This window comes from Misgurnus anguillicaudatus, chromosome 6, assembly GCF_027580225.2.
Source record: "Misgurnus anguillicaudatus chromosome 6, ASM2758022v2, whole genome shotgun sequence".
Lineage (NCBI taxonomy): Eukaryota > Metazoa > Chordata > Actinopteri > Cypriniformes > Cobitidae > Misgurnus > Misgurnus anguillicaudatus.
This window is the reverse complement of record NC_073342.2, coordinates 33,600,202-33,628,187: the sequence shown is the minus strand read 5'-3', so window position 1 is coordinate 33,628,187 and position 27,986 is coordinate 33,600,202. Positions and strand designations below refer to the sequence as shown.

Genomic DNA, 27,986 nt, shown 5'->3' with positions numbered 1-27,986 from the left:
TTTAGCCCGCGCACGCACTGTACCATTTAAGCTGTCACTTTAAAATATTGCTCATTATCAAAGCCAAAAAGACCAAGCTGCGAGAATTGCCCTTGAAGACAGCTTTAAAAATAGTGTTTTCCTTTTATAAAACAAATAGTCTTTTATGTTTAAACTGCTTTGCCTTTTCAAACAAAGGCGAAAAATACACAAGCATTACTGTAATTCCTAAGCTGTGGTTTTATGGCCTGTTTATGTGGTTTGTTGATGAATGAATCAACTACTGTTTCTGTTTCCCGTTTCACCACAGACTTCCCTTCGAGCAAGACGTCGAGCACGGAAACACGTCTCACTTGGGCGACTGTGACGGTAAGAGAACGTTTTTATGGCAACTATAAAACTTCACACGTTGACCTCCTGTTCTCGCCTATCGACAGACCCCCACCCATCCCCTCCATTTTGAGGTTTGCTCGCTGATCGCAATTTGCGCTTTCTATTTATAACTTTCCATTCATTTCCGATTACGTTAGCCTTTGAGCCTCTTTGTTGCAAAAATCAATCGTTCATTCTGAAATATTCACTCGGTGTGGAACCCTTTGATTTTGCACAGGCATCGGTGCGCGTTATTCCCGGGTCCACCGCGGGAGACCTCCTCATCTACTGCGAGACGCAAACAGTCGAATGTATAAATATTGCATAATGATCATGTCTGCCCGGCTTGATTTTAATCTGCTCATCAGGAGCTTTTGAAGTTTCCCAGCCTCTGTTACCGCTGCGGTGCAGAAGCCAGAGTGTAATGGGTGGCGGAGCCAACTGTTATATTCGTTAATGTGTTAGCTAATGGAAAAGATGAGTAAATCAGACAAAATACTACCTCTTTTATGGAAGCATGAATAATTTTTACAACACAACCATTTGTTCAGTTTTCTGGCAGAAGTGCCCTTTTTGAAACACCAGCATATTGCCCAGTTCTGCCTAGCTAGACATCACAGGTGTTGCATAAATATGCTGTTAGCTTCTAAGACAACTTTATTTGTAGGCAACATTGGCAAGCATGTATCCATTGTGGTGCGCTGAATACAAAAATGTTAGCTATCACATGATTTCCATGGTCCCCTGATGATCCCCCATTAGTACATGTTAACTTATTCTACTCATCCTAGTCCAACTCGTAAGAGCGCAGCTTCACCAGCTAGGCTAGCACCATCAAAACAGCCCTAACCCACATTAATCAGCCTCGATCATCATATAAATTTATGCTGGTTGAAGCTGGTCTTCCCAGAAGTGTATCTCTCCAGTGATCCCATTATAAGTCATGTATAAATAAGAGTTTGCCTTCAAGGCTTTGATCAGCAGACCGGGCGGGGACCCTGTCAGACCTGTCACATCCATCACGCTACTAAAATGTGGTTGTCCTGAGAATGCAGTCTAGAGAGGCACAGACCACGGGTTGAGAGGTGGGCAGTTTAGAGGATGTAACACTGCATCCATCACTGTTTGTGGCTGGAGACGGGCTTTCATCTTTCATTCATGTTTAAGGGGGCTACAGAAAGACGACTTGGGTGGACAGCCTCAGTGATGAGATGGAGACTGAACTTCTCATGAACCCCACACGTATGTCCAACCACAGCTTTAAAGGGTGCAGACGTAAAGATGGTTTCTGGTTAACAGGAAAAAAGTCAGGGGGAGAAGAATCGATTTTCATCTGGCTTGGTAGAGGTTGAATGATTACAAACACTCCCATAGAGGGAGGGATCCATAAACCATGAAGAAAGAGAGGGTGGAGGCGTACTTAAAGAGAGGAGAGATTGAATAAGGGGCGTATACAGTAGATGGAGGGCTCGTGGTGCTTGTCAGACAGACAGGAGCCGGTGTCCAAGGGCAGGTGATGGAGGTTGGGATGGGTGTAGACATGGTACCCTGAGTGATTTAGAGAGGAAGCGCTGATGTTTCCAGTGTCACAGAGTCCCAAGGGCTTTGCACCGCTATAACTCTCTGACATCCAGCTGTCTTCTGTATGGCAAAAAAGATTTCTCATTCCCTTGCTCGCCCTAGCTGTCTCAATACTTTCTTAGTTTCAGCTTTGGTGCCATTTTTCTTTTTTTAATGACTTGGTTTAAAATTTTACATTTTATCATCTTGAGAATTAACCAATTCTATCTGTAAAGTTTTTGCAGCTTCATCTAGCAAGCATCAAGTCCTTTCATATTAAAAGATCAAGGAAAAAATCCTGCAGTGTGACAAATCAATTTTTAAAATGACCTTGAAGGCTATCAATGTTTTTGCCGTGCATTAAATCTGTACGCAAACAAGTTATGATTTTAGCCAAATGCATATGAAAACCCACCCAAAGTTGGTTTACTGTTACATAAAATCCTCCTACATAATGTAAAGATCATTCAGTGAAAATATAACCTTGATATCTTTCAATCTGATATTGACTGAGTAAGGTCATCTCAAAGATTAAAATTAAAGTGCAATCAGTGTTTAACATCAAAAGTAGATGCTACCTAATCTCAAAATTAGACTTCAGCCTGGATTTCACAGACAGACAAATGTTTTTTAGGTACTTCCCCAAAATTTTTGATGTCTTATATCCTTGCAGGTAACACTTTACTTGAAGGGGTGTTCATAAGAATGACATGATGCCTTCATAATCATTACATGACACATGTCATGAACATGAAGGAGATTTTATGCACATTTATGACAACTGTCATTAAATGTCATTTGTTAAATTATGTCATTTTTAATGCAAAGATGACATCGTTTGAGATGTTATGCCTAGGGATCGACAGATATGGATTTTTTTAGTGCCGATGCCGATTTTTGTTTCATCAGCCTTAGCCGATGACCGATACAGGCTGCCGATTTGAAGCTGCTTTTACTCAATTTAATCATAAAAATGACACGATGATGCCAAATGTTACAAGTCTCAATTTAAAAAAGTAACATTTATTGAACTTAAAAAAAACTATATTTAACAAATAGTAAAAAACAGGTGAGGGTGCTATGGAATCATGAACTGCACTCTCCACAATGATGAGGAACTATCAGCAAAGGATATTGATTTCTAGCACTTTACTACTACAAATATATATAGAGATGAGAAATAAAAACACGCTTTGTGCAGCTATGATCAGCTTTTAGGCCGAGCTTTCGATGTTGTCATGGAAAGGTTGGTTGTTTTTAGTCACATGACCTGCAATCGCTTGCGGCTTCCAGCAATCTGTCTGTAAATGCCGGAAAAAATCAGCGAACACAGCAGCCACATATCGGCCGATGACGATACACATCAAACGTGCAAAAATCGGCCTGCCGATATATCGGTCTATCACTAGTTATGACAACTTGACATAAACCAATACCTCTTAACTCTGTCATAAACATGACATAGCAGAATAATTATCAAACTTTAAAAACTACCTAGCTTAATGGGTTAACATTACATTAAACTGTCATTTAATACTATGTCAAATAATTTAAAATACTTTACAAAATGCAACAGACATGTCAAAATATTATACTTAACTTTATGTATGTCCTCAATATATAAAAAACTGACAACTAACTGATTTTTTTTTTAAATTCTGACATAGAAGAAAAAACTAACAAAACATTTAATTGAATTAATTAATTTAATGTAATTAACTGTTTTTTTTTCCAACATAGGACCCAATGCTGCATGAATTAACCCATTGTTGTACTGTTTTCATTAAATTTTAGGTGAATCGGTCTCCAAATGCAATAAAATAGACTTTTATTAATTTCAATTACTATTATTATTATTATTATTATTATTGAATCATTGATTTTATTTCTTAAACAAAAAAACCCATTATGAACTGAAGAATGTTCATAACGTTGTTATAAAACTACATGACAGAGTATTAACACTTAATGACATTTTAATGACAAATTATATTTGTATCACTGTAGCTGAGGTCAAGAAAAATATTCATGATGCTGTTTTAAAACTACTTGACAGAGTATTAGTACTTAATGACATTTTAATGACAAATTATATTTGTACCACTGTAGTTGAGGTCAAGAAAAATATTAATGACGCTGTTATAAAACTATTTGACAGAGTATTAACACTTAATGACATTTTAATGACAAATTATATTTGTACAACTGCAGTTGAGGTCAAGAAAAATATTAATGACCCTGTTATAAAACTACTTGACAGAGTATTAATACTTAATGACATTTTAATAACAAATTATATTTGTACCACTGTAGTTGAGGTCAAGAAAAATATTAATGATGCTGTTATAAAACTATTTGACAGCGTATTAACACTTAATGACATTTTAATGACAAATCATATTTGTACAACTGTAGTTGAGGTCAAGAAAAATATTAATGACGCTGTTATAAAACTATTTGACAGAGTATTAACACTTAATGACATTTTAATGACAAATTATATTTGTACAACTGTAGTTGAGGTCAAGAAAAATATTAATGACGCTGTTATAAAACTATTTGACAGCGTATTAATGCTTAATGACATTTTAATGACAATGTAAATTTGTATTACTGGTAAAAAGTGGTCAGTTATGTTGTTTTGGTAATATCAAGTTGTCATGACACGTTATGATGAATTGGTTTATGTCAAGTTGTCATAACAGAGACATCTCAAACAATGTCATTTTTGCATTGAAAATTACATAATTGAACGAATGACATTTATTGACAGTTGTCATAAACATGCATAAAATCTCCTTCATGTTCACGTGTCATTTCATGATTATGAAGGTGTTATGTCAGTCTTATGATCACCCCTTCAAGTAAAGTGTTACCATAAATTTGGTCTAAAATCTCTCTTATCTTTCCTCAGTCTTATTTCCTTACTCTTATTGTTGAATAACTGATCAGGCATCGTGTACTGTCTCTCTAATTTTGCTCTTCATTGAAAGCAGCGTAATTAGTAATGCATCAGTGCTTCCATGTCTTGACCGAGCACTTAGCGATCTGCTTCAAAATGTCAACTCTCCTTTATTCCCCCTGCTCCGATAGGGAGCTGATCAAAGTAGATGTCTACATCAGACGATTTAATTTAGTTGACCTGTGAGCCCATCCCTCCGAGGGCTGAGCCACGGCCCACAGCAGCCACCTGTCGTTCTGGATTTTAAACGCTTCTCTCTTTATCTCTCTTTGTGTTCTCCATTATTCCTTCTCTCTCTTTTAGGAAGGATGCCAGATTGAGAAAACTTGCATGATAATTGCGGATGACTAAACTTGCTGAAATGCTCGAGAAGTAAACAACTGCTGAAACAATTAAATTGTTGTTCAAATGATGGGTACACATTGTACAAAAGCAGAAATGCATGAATGCTATGACATTTCACATTCCAGCCATTTTATTTTCCCACTTTTTGCGCCATTAACCCTTTCCAGGTCATGCCCTTTGAGGCTATATCGATTATGGGATTACTGCCTAATTTAACGGTACTTTAACATCAACAGTATCCTTTTCTTTGTAAAAACATTTGATTTTGGTAAATGGCATTTTGAGGAATAAGAGTCTAAAAAAAAACAGCAGCTGTTAAAATGCCTGTAAACGTTAACTGTGCTCATGTCAGCACCGGGTGATACTGTTTGTGCAGAAAGCTCATCGACAAATGTCACCTCTATTAAACCAGACATCAAAAGGGCGGATATGTCAATGTAGAAAAAATGTCACGCTCCGCTCTTGTTACGAATGAATGGGCTGCAAAATAGGTTTCTCATTGAAACCTCTATTCTGGCATCCAGCTGTTTAACTGTTCCCGCTCTATTATGGTTTCTTTGCACCTATACCTCACCCTGCGTCAATGTCTCGTGTGTATACATTGCTGCACAAGCATTTCAGCACAATCACTGAGTTGACACAGATGGAGGCAATTACACCGCTGTAAAAATATTTCCACAAGAAAGGTGCTGCTTTGACTGGGCAAACAGTGAGCTGCAATTATGATTTAATTGAAGTTCAGGCTACACGGAGATATGCTAGGTGGTGTCATTCTTGAGTGGGGTGACAGCCATGAAGAAAAAGGCATTGAGGTACATTTTGACAAATTGGCTTTGATTTTAAAAACATAAAAAACTTTTTATTTTGCGCCACCATACTTGCCTGTGTAACTACTCATGTAAAAGTCTTTAAATAGGGAAAACATGGAAGTGTTTGGTGGCTTCTAAATTCATCCCTGTTTGGATCCTAAGGAATGAATGGGGCTAGGCTAAATGCCAACACATTCACGACGCGCCGCACAAAGACCAAATGCACGCATCGAAAAAAGATAGGTATGTATTCACACGTCTAAGTTGAGGTAAGAACATACTAAAATATTGAAAAACGGTGGTGTTTTCCTTTAAGTTACAGTACCAAACCAACTAATCGACAGTGTTGCGTGTATTCCAGTCCTGACCAAACTCATGTTAGGAAATAATGGCTCGAGCGTATCAGGTTTTGTGTCCTCTATGGAGTATAAGGTGGGTGTAATCGGTTTTATAGAGGGGGCGGTTGTGTTTGTAAGTGTTCGTAAGACTGATGTGGTGCTCTTGCCCTCTGCACCCTACAAACACTCCCTTAAGGCCAGTTCAATTTCTCGTGAAGTTCAACACCTCATGACCTTCATGTTCACATCATTAATCCAGACACTTCACGAGCACAGACATGTACTGTATGTAAACCCGCACACATTTTGCATACACGCAAAGGTCTCACTTGCAGAGTGAGGCATACCAAAGGCTATGATACAACAGATCAGCCATGTGGAGACCATTTGAGAAAGCTTAAGGAGAACAAACAATGTGTGGGGAGTGAAAAAGTAAGAGACGATAAGAAAACAAGGAGTCGGGTCAAAGTCAAAGTTTTATTTGCAACACAGCAAACAGTAATTGTTGACAATAACATTTTTCTTTTTTTACAAGCTCCCATTTACAAGATATACTGTATGTAATTCCATTATTGTATATCCATATATATATATTTATATAGAAATTGCTATTTTCAATATCTGGTTAGATGCTAACTGCATTTTATTTGATTTGTACTTGTACTCGACACAATGTCAATAAAGTTCAATCTAATTTAATATAAAGTAAACTTGAGGTTTAAAATAAATTCAATAGAGTAAGTAGTGCTTTCACTAAGAGTACATTGTAATAAATGAATGTTGTAGTAACAATATAACGTGTGTGCCAAAAGCTGGAAAAAAATAATAATTATCAGTGGCGGCTGGTGATTTCTCTTCCGAAAGGTGTGCATCGGAGTGCATCTTGTCAAAATAAGTGCCTGCTGAACATGCGTCAAAACTGTTTATGATGAAAGAGATGCTCACATTCACAAATACTCACAAGACACTTTAGACACATTACACGTGAGATTAAGCGAGTATCTGGCAAACGCAAGGGTCACTTTAATCATAAACCCTTTAGACGCGTGTGCAGCAGGCACTTATTTTGACAACACGCATGATGCACATGGTTCACATGACGCAAAGAACACATATTTTGAAATGACAAACCACACACATGACGGGCTGAATACATGTTGTGACGAGCTTTGCATTGTGCGTCCTCGAAAAAAAAGTCACTAGCCGCCACTAATGATTATTATTATTTATAAGGCATAAGTATAAACATTTGTTTAGAGCTGATTTGTTTACAAGTTATTGGTGTATTGCAGTGTCATTCAGAAGTAATGAACGTGTGCCCGAAAGAAAGAGGTACTGTAAGAGCCATGGCCTAATGCTAAAATGGACAACATTCCCCAATCTGATACCATCCTCCCACTCCCATCATTTCCAGTCTTCCTGTCAGTTATGAAAGACAGTACTCAAGAGAGGGAACTTGGCTTGTGTGTATGTGTGAAAAATGTAAGATATTGTGCAACTCCCCTTCATCGGGCTACTTGGTTCCATCAGTCACTGGGAGACTGGGTAGTGTTAAAGGACAAGAGCAGCTGCCACTGAAGCCTGTAGCACAGCAACCGTATGTTGTGCTGTTGAGGATGTTGCGGTGTTGGTTGCCAGGCGTGTTGAAGGGGCATGAGGAATCTCTCGGCCTTAGATTATCGTGACTGAATGAAAGTGATAGTTCAGACAGGTGTGTGTGTGTGAACATAAACTGCAGAAAGCAAAACTACATTTGACCTAAATATATATATATATATGAATTCTGCAGTATTGATCAGAAAACACTGCATATTTTGATTATTTTGTTTTTCCCATTTAAATTTTCATTAAACAAATGCAAAAACGTTTTTTTTTATTAAGAATTTGGCAGAAATGTTGTCGGTAGTTAAGTGAATAAAACAAAAATTATCATTTTACTTTTATGCATTGCATACCTATAAATAGTAAATCTAGAAAAACTTAAAGGGACCATTGAAATACAGTATATGTATATATATATGTATTCAGTACTGTATAGTTTTTTCACGGTATTATATTTTTCATGATCATAAAAAACCTTTTAATCTATCTAAATGTTTGAAATGTTGAGCCAACATATTAAATAGTTGCATAATAAAACAGAAATGTAAAAAAATTATATGTTAAATAACAAAAATGTTATTTAAAAAATGTGAATTCATGTTGAAAAAGCAGACAAAGAACCTAAATGTTTTAACATTATGTATATACATATTTTTATATAATGTATACATTTTAGCTCAATTAGTGCCTGTGTAAATTGAAATGTGGTTAGTAAATGTGATTCTGTCTTAAAGGGGTGGTTCAATAGTATTTTAAGCATTCTGACTTATTAACACAGTTATAGAGTTGTTTCCTCATGCTAAATGTAGGCAACGTGTCAAAAAAGCAGTTGGGCGTGTTACAGATTATTTCTGTGCCGAATGCACTTCGCCAGGGTTCGTACAAGTTTCGGAAAGTTTTTTTCGATTACAGGTTCAGCTGACGTTTCAGAGGTTTATACGTATCACTTCTTTACATGGGCACTTCCCCCGGAAAACCCCCCCCACCCGTCAATCAGCTGGAGACGCTAGAACTTGCAAACATCACATCACGCGACAGAGCTTTGTTTGATTTCAAAACTCAACAATGGCACAAAAGAAGAAGTGTGTTTTTGGATGTAAGAAGACATCCAGCCTTATGAAAACAATGGATATAGTTTATTATCCGGGGTAGCAGCGGAGATTGCTTGTGTGTATGATGCACTGGATTTTCCCAACCGGGTCATGAGTTGCATGCAGTAAGTAAGACTTCTGTCTTATGCTGGAAATAGGCACGTGCATATTATATAAATGACACGAACATGTAGTGAATCATAAGTTATAAGTGTTGTATAGTGTTGCATGACTCGTACTCGCTCCTCCCGCATTATAACTAATCCTTTTTCGTACGTTATCGGAAAGATTGGGTAAAGCTAATCTTTCTTTTATAAATCTGATTAAACTAAAGACTCTTTGCTCTATACTCCAGATTAACATCAGAAATGCAGAAACAGTGTGTGTTACGTGAGCTTTAAGCTGTGTGCACACCGGCAGCAACTAGCAAAAGCGGAGTGACACAATCTAATTTATTTTAACGGAAGCTAGTCGATTTACGGCAATATGAGCCACACCTACCGTTGTCGACAAGAAGTGGGCGTGTCCAGATGCAACAAAGTTAAGAACATTTTACCTTTATGCACATGCAAATGACAAGCAACTTTCGGGAATGGCAACCAATGGAAGTACATAATTTGTCTTTCGTCATTTACTGAAATACGGTAACTCGTTTATAGTTATTAATAGGACAACCAGAATAAGAAACGCCCCCTAGCGACCTCATTGAAACAGACAGGCACGCAGTTTTCTATATAAACTCATCCTACATAATGTAAACAACATTTGGTGAAAATATAACTTTCATATCTTTACTATTGACTGAGTAAAGCTATGCAAAATCAAACTTTGATGCTCCTACTCTCATCTCATAATTAGATTATTTGACTTTAATCTGGATTTCACAGACAGGGTACCAAATAGAAGAGAATTTAGAGATTTTGCCATTTGTGTCATTATTCTCTCCCTTATAAACCCTCTCACACATCCTCCAGACCTTGACATGATCTTATTGATCACTCCAAAGAGGATTTTATTCATCAGTTCATCAAGCCAGACATGCATCTCTATTGAGATCATGCTTGACGAGTATGAGAGAGACGGCCACAGCAGACTGATTGACCCAGAAAAACATCATAATTCATTAATGTGCAGAAAACATATTCAGACGTCCCTGTCTGGCCAAACCTAGAAACTCAATATCTCAGTCAGACAGAGAGCAAAAATGTCAGTACCAGCACGTTAACTTAATACAAATAACCAAGTGCTTTCAGCTGCTGGTAATATACTGCCATTTGCACAATAGTGACAGGCAAAATTTACGTCTGACGCATGCTGGAAAGATTAAGTTAAAATTGAGGTTTCGTGATTGTAGCGCATGCAGATGTCGCACATTGCAATTGGCTAGACTAATAGCAAGGTGTCGATTTCTGAATTTATAACCCACGTCTGAATATTTTTTTATGATTTCATTTGAGAGTTCTCTCATTTCGGCCCTAAATCGAGGCTATTAATTTTCCAGCTAACTTCCTGTTATAGTGTAGCATTGTAATGCAGTTTGTGCGTCGACACACTTCCATGATCCTGCATACTTGTTTGATAATTAAACACAGCTGAACGGGCCTTCATCTGCATTCTCATTAGACTCTGTCGGCAATGATTGAGAGAAGCTATGTTGAAAAACTATGCGCTAATTGACTGCAATTGATTGTGGCTGTCTAGGCGGCGCCTGCCGAATATGGAAAAGGTGAGCATGCAACAATAGGGAACAGTGCCGTAGCAGTCGGATAAGGCTCGACTCCTGTGGGGCGGCTCATATCCTGTGTTCGCCCTCCTCTCAACACCCCTCATTATTTTAAACAGTACCTTCTATTTAGTTTCATGTTAATCATCGCCAAGCGTTGTGGATTATAGCGTGCACAATTATGTTGGAATTAGAAACCCTGAACCGGTGCCAGGAAGCCTTTCACCTTATTGGAATGATATAGAGCAGCTCGCTTTTATTGAAAATTATAGAAAGCTAATTGAGAACACATGCGGCTCTCCGTAAACCTGCAGGCTGTATATTGATCTGAAAGTTTGGCTTTTAAATGTAAGCTAAGAAGCCCTAAATGTCTTTGCCACCAACTTTTTGTAAACACCCTGCTTGAAACCAGACGGGTTAAACAAATTTGCAGATTTTTCTTGGCTGCTTTTTATGAAAACCTGCTGAAAAGACCAGCGTAGATTTCCACGCTGGTTGCATTTACATTTATACACTCTTTTATCCAAAATGACTTGCAGTACAGTGTGTTTAAGTTACAATGTTCATTTTCTCAGAACGTTCCCTGGGAATTCAATCCAAATGCTATACTAGTTGATCGACCAATAGTTTTTAACACTCAAAAGTGAAACAGTGATGGAATTTATTACAAAAGTAATAAAACAACAGCACTGAACCATGAAAATGTGCTAAATGAAAGAAATATAAATAAAAGTAAATTCATTCTTATATAAAGTATTAAGGTAAATACTTTTGTGAAATACTCCCACTGGTAATATTGAAATTATATAAATATATATTATATGTGTAGTCTTGTACTTTATTTGCTTCTGTTTTAACACTTAATGATTATCTAATTAAAATAACAAAAGATGTATTGCAGTAATGATAAAAAAGAACTGAAATCAGATTTTGATTCGTTGAATATAGTAATGTAGCCGACAGCTGCATATAGTTTGCTTTCTCTCTTATTAACTTATTAATCATGGATAAAAGTAAAAAGCTGGATAAATAAACTAATGCAAATTGATGGTAATAATCGTGACATTACATATTTGGGTTGGATTTATCTGCATGTATTTTTGTGTAACTGTTTAAGGTACTACTAATATTAGCGTCCTGACAGCCTAAGGTACATTCACACAGGGCGTGATTGTTAACGCTTCCCATTTACTTTTAATGGGTGACGTCATGCGTTTGCTCGCGGCAGAAGTTGAATATTTCTCAACTTTTCAAGCACCAACGTGTGCGTCAGCCAATCAGATCGGCTTATGCAAATAACTAGGGATGTCCCGATCCGATCACGTGATCGGAAATCGGCCCCGATCACGTGGTTTCAGACTCGATCGGAATCGGACGTTACCTCCCGATCAGGACTCGGATACATATGCAGGGTTTAAAATCCATTAAGGTCTCGCTCTGCTCCGCGCCAGTGTACGCGCTGCGCTGGTGCGTGTGAACTGATGAGAAGAGAATAGGCTTGTTCGACTTCATGCAGCGCCGCAACAACCGGCAGCCGGATGACGTCAAAGTTCCGCGAGAGCGATTTAAAAGCAAACTTCTCCGTTTGGTTTCGCGGATCACTCTCGCGGTAGTTTGACGTCACCCGGCTGTCGATTGTTGCGGCGCCGCATGAAGTCGAACAAGCCTATTGACGTGCTTTCATTCACAAGCTTCACACTCGTGCGTGCAAGGAACCCACGACAAAACCGGATTTTTACCGCTCATTTAAACAACGGGTTTACCGTTTTTGTTACCATGTACTCAGACGCAGCTCCGCGTCTCACTCAGACCCTCAAGAACGCGCATTCGCGCAGGATACTGTAGAGATGAGAGATAGAGAGAGAGGTAAGAATGGTGCCCACGTCGAGAAAACTTAATAGAAGTCTAGAAACAAAGTATTAAAGTATGTATAGCCATTTCACTCATCTCATTACAATATGTTAACCAGATAACTGGATACAACTGATTGTATAGTTTAATAAAACAATGTATTTTGATTATACAGATTAATTACGACCTAACTATAGGTATTTTATAACTAACTGCTGACCAGCTTAGGGAATCTCTATGGCTAATTTATAAGATATATTGCTGAATCAGTATGTTGTTTTTCTTGTTAATTGAGTCTTTTTGGGTAGCCTATCTTATGCCTAGAATTAGTCAAGGAGGTTGATTCTTATAACTTCCTTCAAAGTTTAATCAATTGTGCATAATGACACGAGCAACAAATGCATATAGGGTGTCAGACTCATAGATTTGCATCATTTAAAGTTCAGGTTTTAAAGTTTGGGTCAACATGTGGCACAGCTTTAAAACTGAAACTTATGAAATCCTATCAGAGGTCCAAAATATCATTGAAACACACCAGGGGCTTTGCTGTCATCAGGATTAAACATGTTACCCCTCGAACCCTCCCTCCCAACAGAGCATTCCCACAAAACAAATCCCAATGTAACCCCTGTACATATACTATATATATTCTCATTATTTTTTAACACATCTGTAGTTATGCGCTGGCACAGAGTTAGACTGTTTTGACTGATCATCTCTGCGGCATGACATAAGGAACATCCTGGTTCTGTTTTTTTCGCTCTTATTTATTCTTTTTTTATGTATAATAGAAGTATCGGATCGGGACTCGGTATCGGCAGATACTCAAAATCAAATGACTCGGACTCGGACTCGAGGGCAAAAAAACCTGATCGGGACATCCCTACAAATAACCCAGTGCGAGCCAGCCAATTACGATTATGCAAGACCGTAGCATGTGTTGTGGCACTGTAATTGGTTGTTGTCCATGCTTCAGACAAGCCTTCCATAAAGAGTTAACACTTTCACCCTGTGTGAATGTACCATAGACTGTAAAAAAAGATGGATGACGCGACTTCGCCTCCCTCCATTGCAATGAATTGAAGCCAAAAATGTCCGACCATGGTCGCCGCCATGTTACGTAAAAACGTCAGTTTGGACCAAAGGCATGTGCAGAAGGAATCGTCCATAGAGCCAGAGGCGGAGCCGCGGTATCAAACTTCTGCCAAAACGCTTGCTTGCCCAATTCAACCACGCCAATCATAAAGACACACCCCGTTTCTATAGCATCAAATTACTAGCTAAAATAAAACATATCACAAAAAAGAACAATTGAACATATCAGTGTGCAATTAACTACCTGAAAGGATCAAAACCATCTTTCGGAAACTTTTATTGGAAGTGTAAATAATTTTTACATTTAGAGCAGAGTCCCATTCGTTTGAATGGAAAGGGTGGGGTTTATGACTTGTACTGCAGCCAGCCACCAGGGGGCGATCAAAGAGCCAGCGGCTTCACTTTTCAAGACTTATGAGGCACACCCGGAATGTACCGTTAGGTTCCTGCGATTGTTTCGCTAATGCAGCATTTACTTGGCATTAATTCCTTTTTAACTCTTTTCCCGCCAGCATTTTTTTTACCAGCCAATGCCAGCATTTTTCATAAGTTTCACAAAAGTTTGATGCCTTCCAGAAAATATTCTTCTTTAAATATATAAACATACAATATATCAAATGAACAGTCCCTCTGCTTTTAAACAAAACAGATCAGAGATCAGATTAAAGGCGGAGTCCACGATGTTTGAAAGTCAATGTTGATATTTGAAATCACCTAAACAAACACGACCGTACCCCAATAGAATCTGGACCTTCTGTTGATAGACCCACCCCACACATACGCAACCCAGGCAACGATGACGGTTAGTAGACACGCTCCTTACTGCTGATTGGCTATAAGTGTGTTTTGGGAGTCAGCCCGTCTCCTTTTCCAAAGCGTTTTTCAAACATCGTGGACTCCGCCTTTAAGAGCGATCCTCAAAACTTACACGGACATACTGCTGTTTGCCCTAGGGCGATACTTGCAGGTTTTATAAATTGTGGAAGAACGCCACCTGGTAGATAATAGCGGTATTGCGGAATGACGGAAATACTCGTCATTGGCAGGGAAGCGTTTTCTCTTAATCGACGGGGAAAGAGTTAATGATATGAAGCAACGGACGCAACTCGGAACAACCATCTGCTTGAATGTTTGCTGATAGCCGATTGTCCCACCAATGAACTATTGATTAATCGTTCTACCTCTAGTTGAGGTACAGTAGTGCTGGTTATTTCTGTTTTGCTGAATTAACCGGAGCAACTTTTAGTAAACCAGCATTGCCTTGATATTCATCAGTGTACAAATGTTGGTTACCAGCTTTCTGAAAACGTTTGAGGCTTTATATGTAAGCTACCTATAAGAAAAATCACAAATGATATTTCTTCTTTATTCCTCCTAGACATTAGTGAGATAAAATAGAGACTAAATCTCTGCATCTCAGATATTTCTACTGAGGAAAAACACCCAGAAATCTCACAAATGTCTCCATTAGAGTTTCAGAAGATGTCTCAGACTGGGCTCGGATTTGTGTGAAATCAAAAGTCATTATCATTGAGCGTTTTAACATGAACTCAAATATTTCTTAATAAATTTACCCAAATCCATATTAGCTTTTACAATCTTTATAAAATCATCTGCATTTAAACGATTGCATCATTCTTATTTCTCCTAAGCAATTTTAGGAGAAACATCTGAGACCAAGTTGATACTTAAATGAAACCATGCATCACATCTTCTAAGCGATGAAAGCACAGTAGGGACACCAGCATACCAGTATTGGATACACAATGTATGCCACTGATCAGCAATGCTGGTCTTTCCAACAGCGTTAACACAAATAGTAAGAAGTCAAGAGCTAAAGAGAGACAGAGAATAGCCAGCAGTCTTTCAGCAGAGAGAGAAAGGATAAAACAGAGAAGTGTGTGTGTGTGTGTGTGTGTGTGTGAGAGAGAGAGAGAGAGAGAGAGAGAGAGAGAGAGAGAGAGAGAGAGAGAGAGAGAGAGAGAGAGAGAGAGAGAGAGAGAGAGAAAATATAATGAGTAAAGCCAGTGAACCATAAGCCACTTCTGACACCGCTACTCACCTCATGCTAACATGAACACACACACAAACACACAAAGCAGAATGTAATGCAATGTAGAAACTACAGCAAGAATAACAAGTTGCATGCGTTACATAAGCCAGCATCTCTTCAGAGCAGATAAGGAGCTGCTTGCTAAACCCCTTTATACCCCATGAAAGAAGGTCGATTAATTAAAAAACCTCAGGAAGGTCAGAAATAAGAAAATCCATATTCCACCTGAGGTTTTTAATGACGAGATCTCAGCCAGAGCCCTGCTAGCATTTCATTAGCAGAGTCTCCGCTTACAGGTTGAAAGAGGAGAGAGAGAGCAAAGAGTGATACGGGGGAATTAAAGAATAAGGGTACATCCCTGGAGACAGACAGCCAGCGGAAGATGAAAGAACATGGAAGAGATGGGGTTGGGTGGAGGAACAGCAAATGAGAGGGGATGTTCACAGAGATAGATCGACGGATAGACAGGCAACAAACATCAAACTTGGGCATCTGTTAGTGAATAGGTCTATGAACAAAAACTTTTAAAAGCAAGGCAGTTAGTCCCTGGGCTACGAGTCTTATAACACTCGGCCTCCAGGACTTCTCTAATTCAACGCTATTGTTCGTCTGAAATTGGAGCTTCTAGTTCAGGACAGGCTTGTTCTAGTCCGGTTGACTTCCATTAAGCTTTAATAAGTGAATGGGGAAAGTGGGATTCTGTCACAACATCGGGAATGAGGAAAAGAAAGAAACGAAGCCCCCCCATCCACTCTCATCTATTTGTTTTGTTTCCCCAAGCCGTCAAGACAAAGCTAAGTGGTTACAAAGACCCGGCATCTATTCATGGCATACATGCACAGTATCTTCTCGCTGTAAAGAGAGACAAACACATTGCAGGCGAGAGAGAGGAGGAGAAAGAAAGAGTAAGAGGTGGCCCTCCAGACAGGCGGATATTTTAATGCATCTCTTTTATTATGGAGAAAGGCCGGTGTGGTAATATTTTTTCTGAAGCACCATCAGGGATGTGCCCAGGAACAAAGCAAGTGTTTGATGTAGGTCATAATTCTGCTTACAAACTAAAGCCCTAGTTTTCCTCGCAGGCCGAGAGTAAATTTGCGTTTCACTGAATTTTTAAATCTGTCTGGATTTGTAACTTTTTTCCACTTGCGTCTCATTTATCTTAACTTTCATCGAATACAGTTAGTGAGCGATGTTAAGCATTATATTTGAACAAGTTTAAAAAGTCAATTATCTGTTTTATGCATACTAAATACATGCTAATCAGCAGATGGGGAACATTGTGGAATAAAAATAAAGACTTTAAGGTCTCATAGTGTTTTAAACGGGCACAATGATTTTCAGCATGTTACAATAAAATACACTTTCACAAACACTCAGAAGTTTACTTTTTGACCAAACCACATGCACATTTAAATGATCTGTAATAAAACAACACGTTTAATGCTTAAACTTTAGAGAAACAGATCAAATGACATGTTTAAGTTTATTGTGTACACATATTGAACACATTCGCGTTTCTGTCAGTCTCTCATCTATTTTGTAACTCCTCATTCATTTGAAACTTCAGAGAAACATTAAACAACATATTTACTTATTGTGTATGATAGTGAATACGCGTTGTTCACTCAATCTGTCTCGTGCAGTGCATTAATCCTCGTGTTCATTCATATAAACTTCAGAGAAACATATTAAACAACATATAACTTACTTGAAAGCGAACCGTCGCGTTGCTCTCTCTCTTGTTCGTTCGCTCACTCGCTCTCTCTCTCTCTCTTGCACTAAGGTAACGTTAATCCTTTAGAACGTTAATTCAATCTTTAGAAAGATTTTTAAAACTACAAGTTATAAGATTGTAGGCTCCTGTTTGTGTTTGATGGAATACAAAAGCGTTGTGCTGTCAGTCATTCTTTCTCTCTGTCTATCGCACTCGAGGAAGCATCATGGTTGGATAGCGCAGATGAAGGGGCGGTATCATCATAATAAGATCCCTTACCTACGTCATGCGGGGAGCGAAATCCGCATGACCTATTTATTCACATGCTTGCAGAGAGAGCCTTACCAAAACAAAGTTACAGGGTTGCTATTTTTCATGTTTTCTGGGTTGGTAGAAGCACTGGGGACCTGTTTATAGCACTTAAACATGGAAAAAGTCTGATTTTCATGGAATGTCCCCTTTAATGTCTTCTTTAGGCATTGTCAGTGTTTAGTGTGACCTCTCTTGGCACTAAACACATCTTGAGCGTTTCTGAGCAGAATGAAGTAAGAAAAGACTAATTTCTTTAAAAATAGAAATTAGGATTTAATTTTATTTAAGTTTAAGAGATCCTGCAGTTTCCTGCTATTGCTCAAGTGGAAGGGGAGTTTACCCTAAAACTTTAAATTTTTGTAAAGTTTTTAATACTATATACACATTTCATGTATTTGGATGTATGGATGTATTCTATTAAAGAGACTGAGAAACAATTATATATGATCAATATAACATTGCAAAAACAACAAATCTTGTCCAAATCTTGTCCAAGTTATGCAAATGAAGCCCTTGGCCCTTTTTACTTATGCTAATGATTTTTGGCATAAAAACCCATACAATGTAGTTTTGGCTATTGCTACATATATACCTGTGTGGTCCAGGGTCACATATAGTAGTTGCAGGGATATCATATACATTCTTAAAAGATTAGTCAATTTTCTTAAAAGAAAAATCCAGATAATTTACTTACCACCATGTCGTCCAAAATGTTGATGTCTTTCTTTGTTCAGTCGAGAAGAAATTATGTTTTTTGAGGAAAACATTCCAGGATTTTTTTCATTTTAATGGACTTTAATGGACCCCAACACTTAACACTTAACAGTTTTAATGCAGTTTAAATTAGCAGTTTCAAAGGAATCTAAATGATCTCAACGAGGCATGAGGGTCTTATCTAGTGAAACGATTGTCATTTTTGTCAATAAAAATAAAAATATGCACTTTTAAACCAAAACGTATTTTCTTCCTCGGTCCTGTGACGCGCAACCTCACGTAATACGTCATCATGTCAAGAAGTCACAGATGACGTAAGCAAAACTACACCCCAGTGTTTACAAGTAAGAAAGAGGACTGTTCCGACGTTGTTGTACGTCAGATGATACTAATTAAAGTCTTTGTGTCACTTTATTGCTTAAAATGGTCCGCAAATGTGCGTTTTTCATATATTTTACATGTGACCTTTCGATGTCATTACGCAATTACGTGAGGTCGCGCTGGCTCGTCACACGACCGGAAGAAGACGAGAAGTTGTGGTTTAAAGGTACATATTTTTTATTTTTCACTAGAGAAGACCGTTATGTCTTGTTTGGGATCGTTTAGAGTCCTTTGAAGCTGCACTGAAACTGCAATTTTAAACTGCATTAAAACTGTTAAGTGTTGGGGTCCATTAAAGTCCATTAAAATGAAAAAATCCTGGATTGTTTTCCTCCAAAGTTCTTTTTCTTTTTTAAGAAAATTGAGTAATCCTTTAAAAAATGTATTTTATACTCAAAGAAAAAAGTTGTCACTTAGGTGGTACCTTTGTTAATTAAAGAAATGTTAACAGCAATGGATACAGTTTTTGGTTCCCAAAAAACGATTCAGTCTAAGGTTTAGAAAAACGGTTCTTTGGGGAACCAAAAGTGGTTGTTCTCTGCCCTCACTCTGAAGAACCTTTTGTAGATCCTTTATATTTCAGGGTGTATATAATTTTTTTATGCTCACATATTTGCGCACATGCAGAGTGCATGACAACACTCCCATCAAAGCAAAAAATACATATAATTTAATCCCGTTCAAATCAGTACATGAATTTACTTGCTTCCTATGAGTTTAATTGTAACTCAGACAATTTGGAAAACTAATCCCAACTGAATATTAGTTCTAAAAGTTTTTTCGGCCCTCAGCTGGTTCTTTGTGACCTACAACCTAAGCAGAAGCAATAGCAGAGGGCACATTTGAGCCACCCTCCCTCCAGAGATTCGTCAGAAAGGTCACCAAGTGTAGAGCAGTTTAGTCTTCAAGCAATCACACATTGCATTATCTTCTGCCTCTTGCATGTAAACACATGAACATAACCACAGTCTATACAACTACATCATCCCAGCATCCCACCCAATTTACCACATCCTTCCAGACCCCGGGACCTCTGCTCCCCTGTGCTCCGCATGAATGCCCAGTGGGCTGTGAGACGGTAAACAAGAGATGTTTTAGTCACTGGTTTGTAAAGTTAACCGCCCTGTGCCAACAATGTTTATCCAACTTCAAACAGGCATGCAACTGCACCCCACCAGCAGCAGATGAAATATAAATCAAAAAGACTTGGGAAACAAATAGCTTACCACTGTTTATACAGCAAACGGTACACACACCAGATATTTGTCTGCGACTGGATAAATATAATGGTTCCCCACCACCAATAAAACAGGAAAGCTACTGTTTTTGAGTTTTATTGCGAATGGCATTGGGTGGTAGCAGGGTAGCAACAGAAATAAACACAAGAAGAAAGCGTGGAGATGAGCATTGAAAGCATAAACCAGAGTAAAAAGGACAGAAAGATAATAAATACATCCACATGAACACATTGATGGATCCGAGTTGTCCTTTCGGGTAATCTAGTCTGTCCTTTCAAAATGGATACCGTAAACATCTATACCATCTATACGTTCTGTCATTGCACATCTCTATGAAATGATAGCAGTACTCGGCTGACAGATATATTGTAGCTTTAAATTTAACAGGCTCTGTACACACAAGCACCCACACTTATTATGAACTCATTATCATAGCAGCATTTATTGATGGTGTCATCCCTTTTTCTAATTTTATTTGTGCGCTTAAACACACGGCGATGAGTGCACATTAAGGCTGTTTATTTTCACCGGATTGAAATTGTTACCATTAGTCTCTATTGTGATGCATTTGTCAGACAATTAAATTAATTTGTTTCAAGAGCATTTCATCCTTGTTGAATTTTTTCGTGTTGTTCTTGCTGCTGTGGGTTGCTGTGGAAATCAATCCAGTAAATCAAAAATGCATTTTCGTGACTTTTGTTGTCTTTATACCATTTGACAATGCTTACAAAATGTACTTAAAGCAGATGTATACTCAAATGCATAAAATATATGATTCTGGATCACAAAGAAAGTCTTAAGTAGAATTTGTATCAGTGGCGGCCGGTGACTTCTTTTTTCGAGGGCGCATGATGCGAAGTTCATCACAACATGTATGTAACCCATCATGTGTGTGATTCGTAATGTCAAAATATGTGTTCGGCGAGTCGAGTGAACCTATGTGCATCACGTGTCTTGTCAAAATAAGTGCCTGCTGCAGACACGTCTAAATGGTTTAGTACATCAAAAAATGTATTTATCATAGTAATGTTTTGCTAAGGACTCCACTTGGACAACTTTAAAGGCGATTTTCTCAATATTTAGATTTTTTTACACCCTCAGATTTTTAAATAGTTTTTATTGTCCTATCCACCTGTTTCTTGACGTAAATGGGGGCGCCGCCATTTTTGAGCTTTCCTGTTTATGACCTCCGGTGAGCCACTAAAGCTAATGGTAGTCTATTGCGAAGGACACGTTTTGTGCCGTTTTGACTGGCTGTTTAATGTTTACTATGAAATCCAGGAAGACCGACATAATTTGGGCAGTTAGGGGTTGCCATAATAGCTAATACAAACGCAGTTAATTTCTAAAAAACATTTGTGTTAACCATAATCCATGCACAAGAACTGAATGTGTATGTGGCGCACATGCACTCACGATCTGTATTTACATATCCATCCAGTAAAACCTTTCATAGAAACAGCCAGTAAACAATAAATACAATAATTGTTTAAAAACAACTAATATTATTCTGATAAAAATATGCTTATTTATTTATTTTGCTACTATATATTATTACAAAAAATGTGATTACAGTACAGAATATATACGACATAATCTGCTTAGTTAATGTTTATAATAGTTCATAAAAGTGCTGCACAATTAATTGCATCGCAATCGCGATGTCAGCCTGTGCGATTATATGACAGCAAAATGTTGCAATTATATTAAATAAATAAATGTGTGGACTTGTTAACACAAACTTTCTGAGAACAGTTTGATGATTTTCCTTGCTGTTTAAAAAAAGAAAGAAAAACGAACAAAAGGCAGTGCACGTGTGGCATGCACGTGTGTGGTGTGCGTCGTCACTTATACCAGAGCGAAGATGGATGCAGAGGAGGTTGACAGTGATCTGGTAGCTAAAAAAAAACTCTACGTCTGTTGTATGGCGGTATTTTGGATTTAGGATTACTGACACTGAGCAGTTGCTATATCACGTGGCAATACGAAAACATTTCTAGTTTTACAAATACACATTTTAGCTAAACTGTGTGTGGATTTTCCTTAAAACCCATCAAGTTGACTCATGATACCATTTAGCATAATCGCAATCACACATCGCAATATTAGCATCAATAACCGTAATGGGAAAAATTACCCAAATCGTGCAGCCCTAGTTCATAATGTGTTTGCGTGTACTTTTGTTAGGTTTTAAATGAAAAGCAAATACTTTAAAAAGTAAGCAAAAAATTTCATAAGCTTATGTCTCCACCTAGTGCGTAAGAAGTGATGTAATAATATTTTCATAAAACGAAAACAATACTCAATACATGTAGTAGTTTAATATAACTAACAATAACTTACAATGTGTTGAATGAGAAAGATACTGCTGACTGTGTCGGACCGCGTGAAGCTCGACGTGTCGCCATAAACAAGTCCATTTGCCGTTTAAAAAACCTCATACCAGAGGGACAGTTGTGACATTTTAAACCAGCCCCTGAAAAGTTAAAAACACAAAGTCTTTCATGTACAAACACTCGACTGACTTTCCCATTGTAAAGATACTGGTATGTCTCTGTGCTTTAATATTTGCGCATTGAAGACCTGTCACCTCCGATTCACAACGCGAAATGATTGAATATATCTTTATATATCAAGCCACTTCTTAATTTCATCCTCACACTGGTTCATACATGGAAGGTGTAGTGAATATTAACTGTTTAAATCATGTTTTATGCGTGCTCCCACTACACTGTTTTCTACCGGCTGGATATTGGACCGGGAGTCTCGCACAGGAAGGGAAATATGTCACATCACTTACATACCAAACATCAATAGAAAGCTTCTTTATTCAGATAATGTATAAATCTCAATTTCACAAAAATTGACCCTTATGGCTGGTTTTGTGATGCATGGTTTTGACATGGCCTTGCTCAGTCAGTATTAAATATATCATTGCTATATTTTCTCTGAATGTTCTAGGGTGCTTTTATTTTGAAAACACTTTTGCTTGGCTCATGACTCAGCTTGCACTACACAGATTGTTTTCTAATCAAATGCACCTTACAGTATGTGGTTATTTTCCCTAAAACATATCAAATATAACATCATTGGTGATGTAACTACACCCTTTTGGTTTTCTTTTTTGTTTATATGTGTGGAGCCTTTCAGCTAATGCATTCCATTGCTACTCCTCCCCAGTAAATTTTAAAGTTTAGCAAACATTTATAAGACACGCCTGCGGTCCCTCTGATGAAACAGATGTCTGGAGGGGAAGCTTCTGCAATAACTCTTTCACCATCTTGTTTAAAATATAGATTCAGTGCAGTTTTATCGATAACACTCCTTGGTGCTTGTACTCCACCGACGAAAATGCCTCCTGATATTTTCCCAATTGATCTATTGCAGCTGAGGTTTAATGCTCCCCTGTTTCCTCGTCATCAATAATTCATTACGTCTTTTTTTAAGAACTTAAATCTTTTGTCTTTTAAGGGCAAAGTGAATGGTATCCATCGCTCTCATCGGTCTTTAATCTGTCTGGGTGTGAATTTGCAGTGCATAGACACCCAGGGCACTTTATAATTGGTAAATAAAACTTAAAAGCTTGAACATTTGTCACAATTATTCACAGCTTGAAAAGTAATCATCCAAAACACATCATTTACTGTATGATAGATACTTTAAATCTGGTTGACAGTTATTACAGCTGTTGATATCACCATCCACATTGGGTAATGAGTGCAATTAGTCTGAAATTTTCGACGTTCTTCTACCCCAATAGAAAAAACCTTCAAAGGTTATGTTACTTTGTGCCGATTTGCTAATTATGAACGCCCTCTTTATTCACAAAATCTCACTTCTTTTCTTTTCTGTGTGTGATTAGGTCTCCTACCAGAGACTTTCATAGAGGAACCAGATGGCTTGGTGTCTGTAAACCTGCTGGTGGTATCCGCAGTTTCCGCGTTTGCCACCGGGGCGGCGCTGTCGGGTCTGATGGTGTGTTGGATAATGAGCCTCAAGCTCCGCCAGCGATCCAGAGGAGGTGGATCTGGCTTGGGGAGTCGCCGCAAGAGTGACAAGGAGCAAAGCATGCTAGGACACGGACGCAGCGGTTCCATAATCAGCGTGACACGAATCAGCGGCGTCGATCGACCTCGCTCACAAGTGGAGAATATGTTCTCCAACGGCTGGCCAAAGTCTGGAGACATAGACACAGGACTTCCTACACCGGAGCAGACTCCTCTACAGCAAAAACGACCCACTCCTAATGTTCACCTCACAGACTGCGATTGGGACCAGACCCATACTTTCCTCGCCCAAACAGGAACGCCTAACTCTGCTGTCATATACCTGAGCTCCAAATACTTGCAAGGTGGGCGCCAAGAGGGATCGGGTGACATGCCATCTCGCTATCTCATTCTTTCCCACCCGCCCAGTCAGCGGGAACAGGGTGGGCGGGTATCCGCCCCAACAACCCGCAACTCTGCAGGCGAGTACAACTATCCGGCCACTCCTCAGGACTCACCTGACCGTAGGAGGGTGGTGTCTGCTCCGACCACGCAGACGGACTATGGCGAAAACGTGCGTTGGTCCCGCGACGAGTTAAATTTGAATAGCAACAACGCAACGCCCTCCGGCCACCACCCCTATCCGATTCAGCCACGCACTAACGCTGCGTTAGTGCGACCGACCCACCATACCCAACGGGGACTCGGTGAGCTTCAAGACTATAGCCACCTTCTGGTGAAAAGCGTAAATGAGCGGAACCCTAACGGACAGTGAATAGTCCTATTCGGACCCTTCGGTAACTTATCCCCAAGACAGACTCAGACAAGACTCTCCTTTTGTAATCCTGCCCCACCTGTCCTCACTCACTGCCATCCAGTGTCTTTTAAACCCCATGAATGGCTGAGCTCTAGGACTGCAGATGTGATCAATCGGCCAGAGTGAGTGAGAACAAGAGTGTTAGCTAATGGCTGACGGCCATTAGCGGCACGATGCCATTTAGCACGTTAGCACATTAGCGTCTTCTATCCAATAAAACGGATTGCTTGGGAATAACAGAGGTGTTGGCCGATGATACGCAACATAATCATAATCCTACAAACGGCTACGTTGACTGTTTAGCGAAAACAGAAGTAGTCGCGGATCGTCTCTCCGTGTAGCCCTGTGAACCATCCGGTGGATGTGACCCGTTTCGTTTTCACCTTCCGTGGGACTGTGTATGTCCCGGTTCAATCTTCCTCACGTTTGTTAGCTTTGGTGCGAGTGTGTGTGTGAGCCACTGCAAAACATGAAAAATGTGTTTATCGGCCGAGTTAATGTGAACACACGGTCGACTGACACTGGACTTCATAAGTGAATCTGATGTCAATTGACTGAATCCTCTTCCCCTAACCCACTATTAAGTGTCAGGAAGCAATCAAGACAACTGCCATGTGACTTTATCTAAAGATCTGTGTGCTGTTATATCAGATGTGACTGGGTGAGGAACAACATTAGCCAAAAGTCATGGAAGAATCGACCCATGCTTAAAGGACACCAGCGCTACAGAAGCACTGTGGAAAAGACTTTTATTGTGTATAGGAACATACAGTATGTTGTTTGGGTGGACCCATTTGTTTTGGTTTTAATACATATATATATATTAATATTATATGGATTCCAAAACTAAAAAGGTTTTTGGTGTTTTTTTATTTTGTATTGTGTTTTTATATCTACCTTTAAATTTTGCAAAGCATATGAAGCTCTTTCTCTTCACTCTTTCTCTCTCTTTATTTCTGTGTGTCATGTTTTTTTTTACATGCATACATTTCTTTAAGAGAAGTTAGTGCAAATTACTGAAACACTTTCTCTGTTTCTATCTTTTCCCTCTCCCTGCTGTCCATTGACTAGTATGTAAGCGTGGTTGTCTGGGCCGAGTTGGGCCGCTAGGGAGCTGCATTCAGAACGTATCTGTGACACTGAGACTCTTTGTGCAGCCCAGCCAGAGAAGACCATCCCAACAAATAGCCGTTAAGGAGTCATGGCCTCATAGAGACCATCAGCCCGGTCTAGGAGAATGTCAATGAGATGCCAAACAGATCGGACCCCTCTGGGTCCCCACTCGCTGACGGCCTTCAGAAAGCACACGGAATCATGGGACAGATTAATACAATGTTACATTTAAAAGAAATCTAACTCAAAAAGCGCCCAGTGGCTCTGTGCCCACTTCAACCGTCGTTCAGTCTCTTTTGGCCCTCTTTGGATTGGTGTTTGTTTGTTTTTAGAGTTGCAAACCCCAAATGCGTTAAAGAAATAGTGAAAAATTGTATTTATTCAATTCTCAGTCTCTGCTTTCAACCCATATTTCACCTAGCATTACACCAGTGTCTCCACTAGAGGGCAGTCATGCACGTTAATAAGGCAGGGTGTGCTGCTCAACATTTACACTGGTGCATTTGGCAGATGCTTTTATCCAAAGTGACTTCCATTGCATTTGAGATATACATCACGATGTGTGTTCCCTGGGATCGAACCCATCGACTTAGTAAAGCATTGCATTAGCAATGTCTAAGTGAGCTTCAGAAATGCGCTTAATGCATGAGTGGTTAAGTGTCAGCACATAATCTTTGTTAAGGCTCCACAGGCAATAAGCAAAAACACTCTTAAAGGGATAGTGGGGGGTGGGGGGGGGGGGGGGGGGGGGGGGGGGGGGGGGGGGGGGGGGGGGGGGGGGGGGGGGGGGGGGGGGGGGGGGGGGGGGGGGGGGGGGGGGGGGGGGGGGGGGGGGGGGGGGGGGGGGGGGGGGGGGGTGGGGGGGGGGGGGGGGGGGGGGGGGGGGGGGTGGGGGGGGGGGGGGGGGGGGGGGGGGGGGGGTGGGGGGGGGGGGGGGGGGGGGGGGGGGGGGGGGGGGGGGGGGGGGGGGGGGGGGGGGGGGGGGGGGGGGGGGGGGGGGGGGGGGGGGGGGGGGGGGGGGGGGGGGGGGGGGTGGGGGGGGGGGGGGGGGGGGGGGGGGGGGGGGGGGGGGGGGGGGTGGTGGGGGGGGGGGGGTGGGTGGGGTGGGGGGTGGTTGGGGGGTGGGGGGGGGGGTGGGGGGGGGGGGGGGGGGGGGGGGGTGGTGGCGGGGAGGGGGGGGGGGGGGGGGGGGGGGGGGGGGGGGGGGGGGGTGGGGGGGGGGGGGGGAAAAAAAATGGAGAATTTACGAAACAGTTGCGCCACTTTTGTGTTGAATTACAGCACGTATTAAAGACCTGTGGTTTATTCACTAACCAGCTTGCTGAATTCAGAATTGAATCATGTAAAATTGGTTACTGTTCTCTTTAAATGAGATAAAACAAAATATATTAGAAATGTACTACATTCATTAAATCATGTAGTACATTTCTAATATATTTTGTGTTATCTCATTTAAAGAGTACAGTAACCAATTTTCAACTCGCAAAAAGTATCATCCAGCACACTGGTAACCAGTGTTGGGGGTAACGCATTACAAGTAACGTGCATTACGTAATATTACTTTTCTGAAGTAACGAGTAAAGTAACGCATTACTTTTTAAATGTACTACTTATTAATATTTGACTTACTTTTAAAAAAAGTAATCTGAGTTACTTTTCAGTTAATTAATTTGATAAAAAAATAATGTACTGAATTAAACTAAACGTAGTGATGTAGAATTACACATTATGTATGTACGCCAGTTTGAGTCAGAAACTGAGATGGCAGGCCAGAGCTCGACATTTTTGTGATGGAAAATGTAAATTCTGAATGCACAACTTCTTAATACTTTAACTGGCGCAGCCCTTTTTGAGTGGGGGATTGGTGAAAAGGGGATATACAACTTTAAATTAGTATAACTCTGGCCTTTTTTTTGGTCCAGAAGCCT

The 27,986-nt window shown here is 39.7% G+C and overlaps 1 protein-coding gene across 1 annotated transcript; it reads left to right on the top strand.

Annotated features, from left to right (window-relative positions):
* The first annotated feature begins 141 nt into the window (after window positions 1-141).
* LOC141364396 (semaphorin-6B-like) lies at window positions 142-26,776 on the top strand. Its single transcript, XM_073869078.1, has 2 exons — window positions 142-348; window positions 24,005-26,776. The coding sequence occupies exon 2, from the start codon at window positions 24,115-24,117 to the stop codon at window positions 24,901-24,903; it is 789 nt and encodes a 262-aa protein (XP_073725179.1). The 5' UTR covers window positions 142-348; window positions 24,005-24,114; the 3' UTR covers window positions 24,904-26,776.
* The last annotated feature ends 1,210 nt before the right edge of the window (window positions 26,777-27,986 follow it).

What these genes read in the sequence shown, in the direction of transcription:
- LOC141364396 (XM_073869078.1), top strand. Translation starts at nt 24,115, where the DNA reads ATGGTGTGTTGGATAATGAGCCTCAAGCTCCGCCAGCGATCCAGAGGA.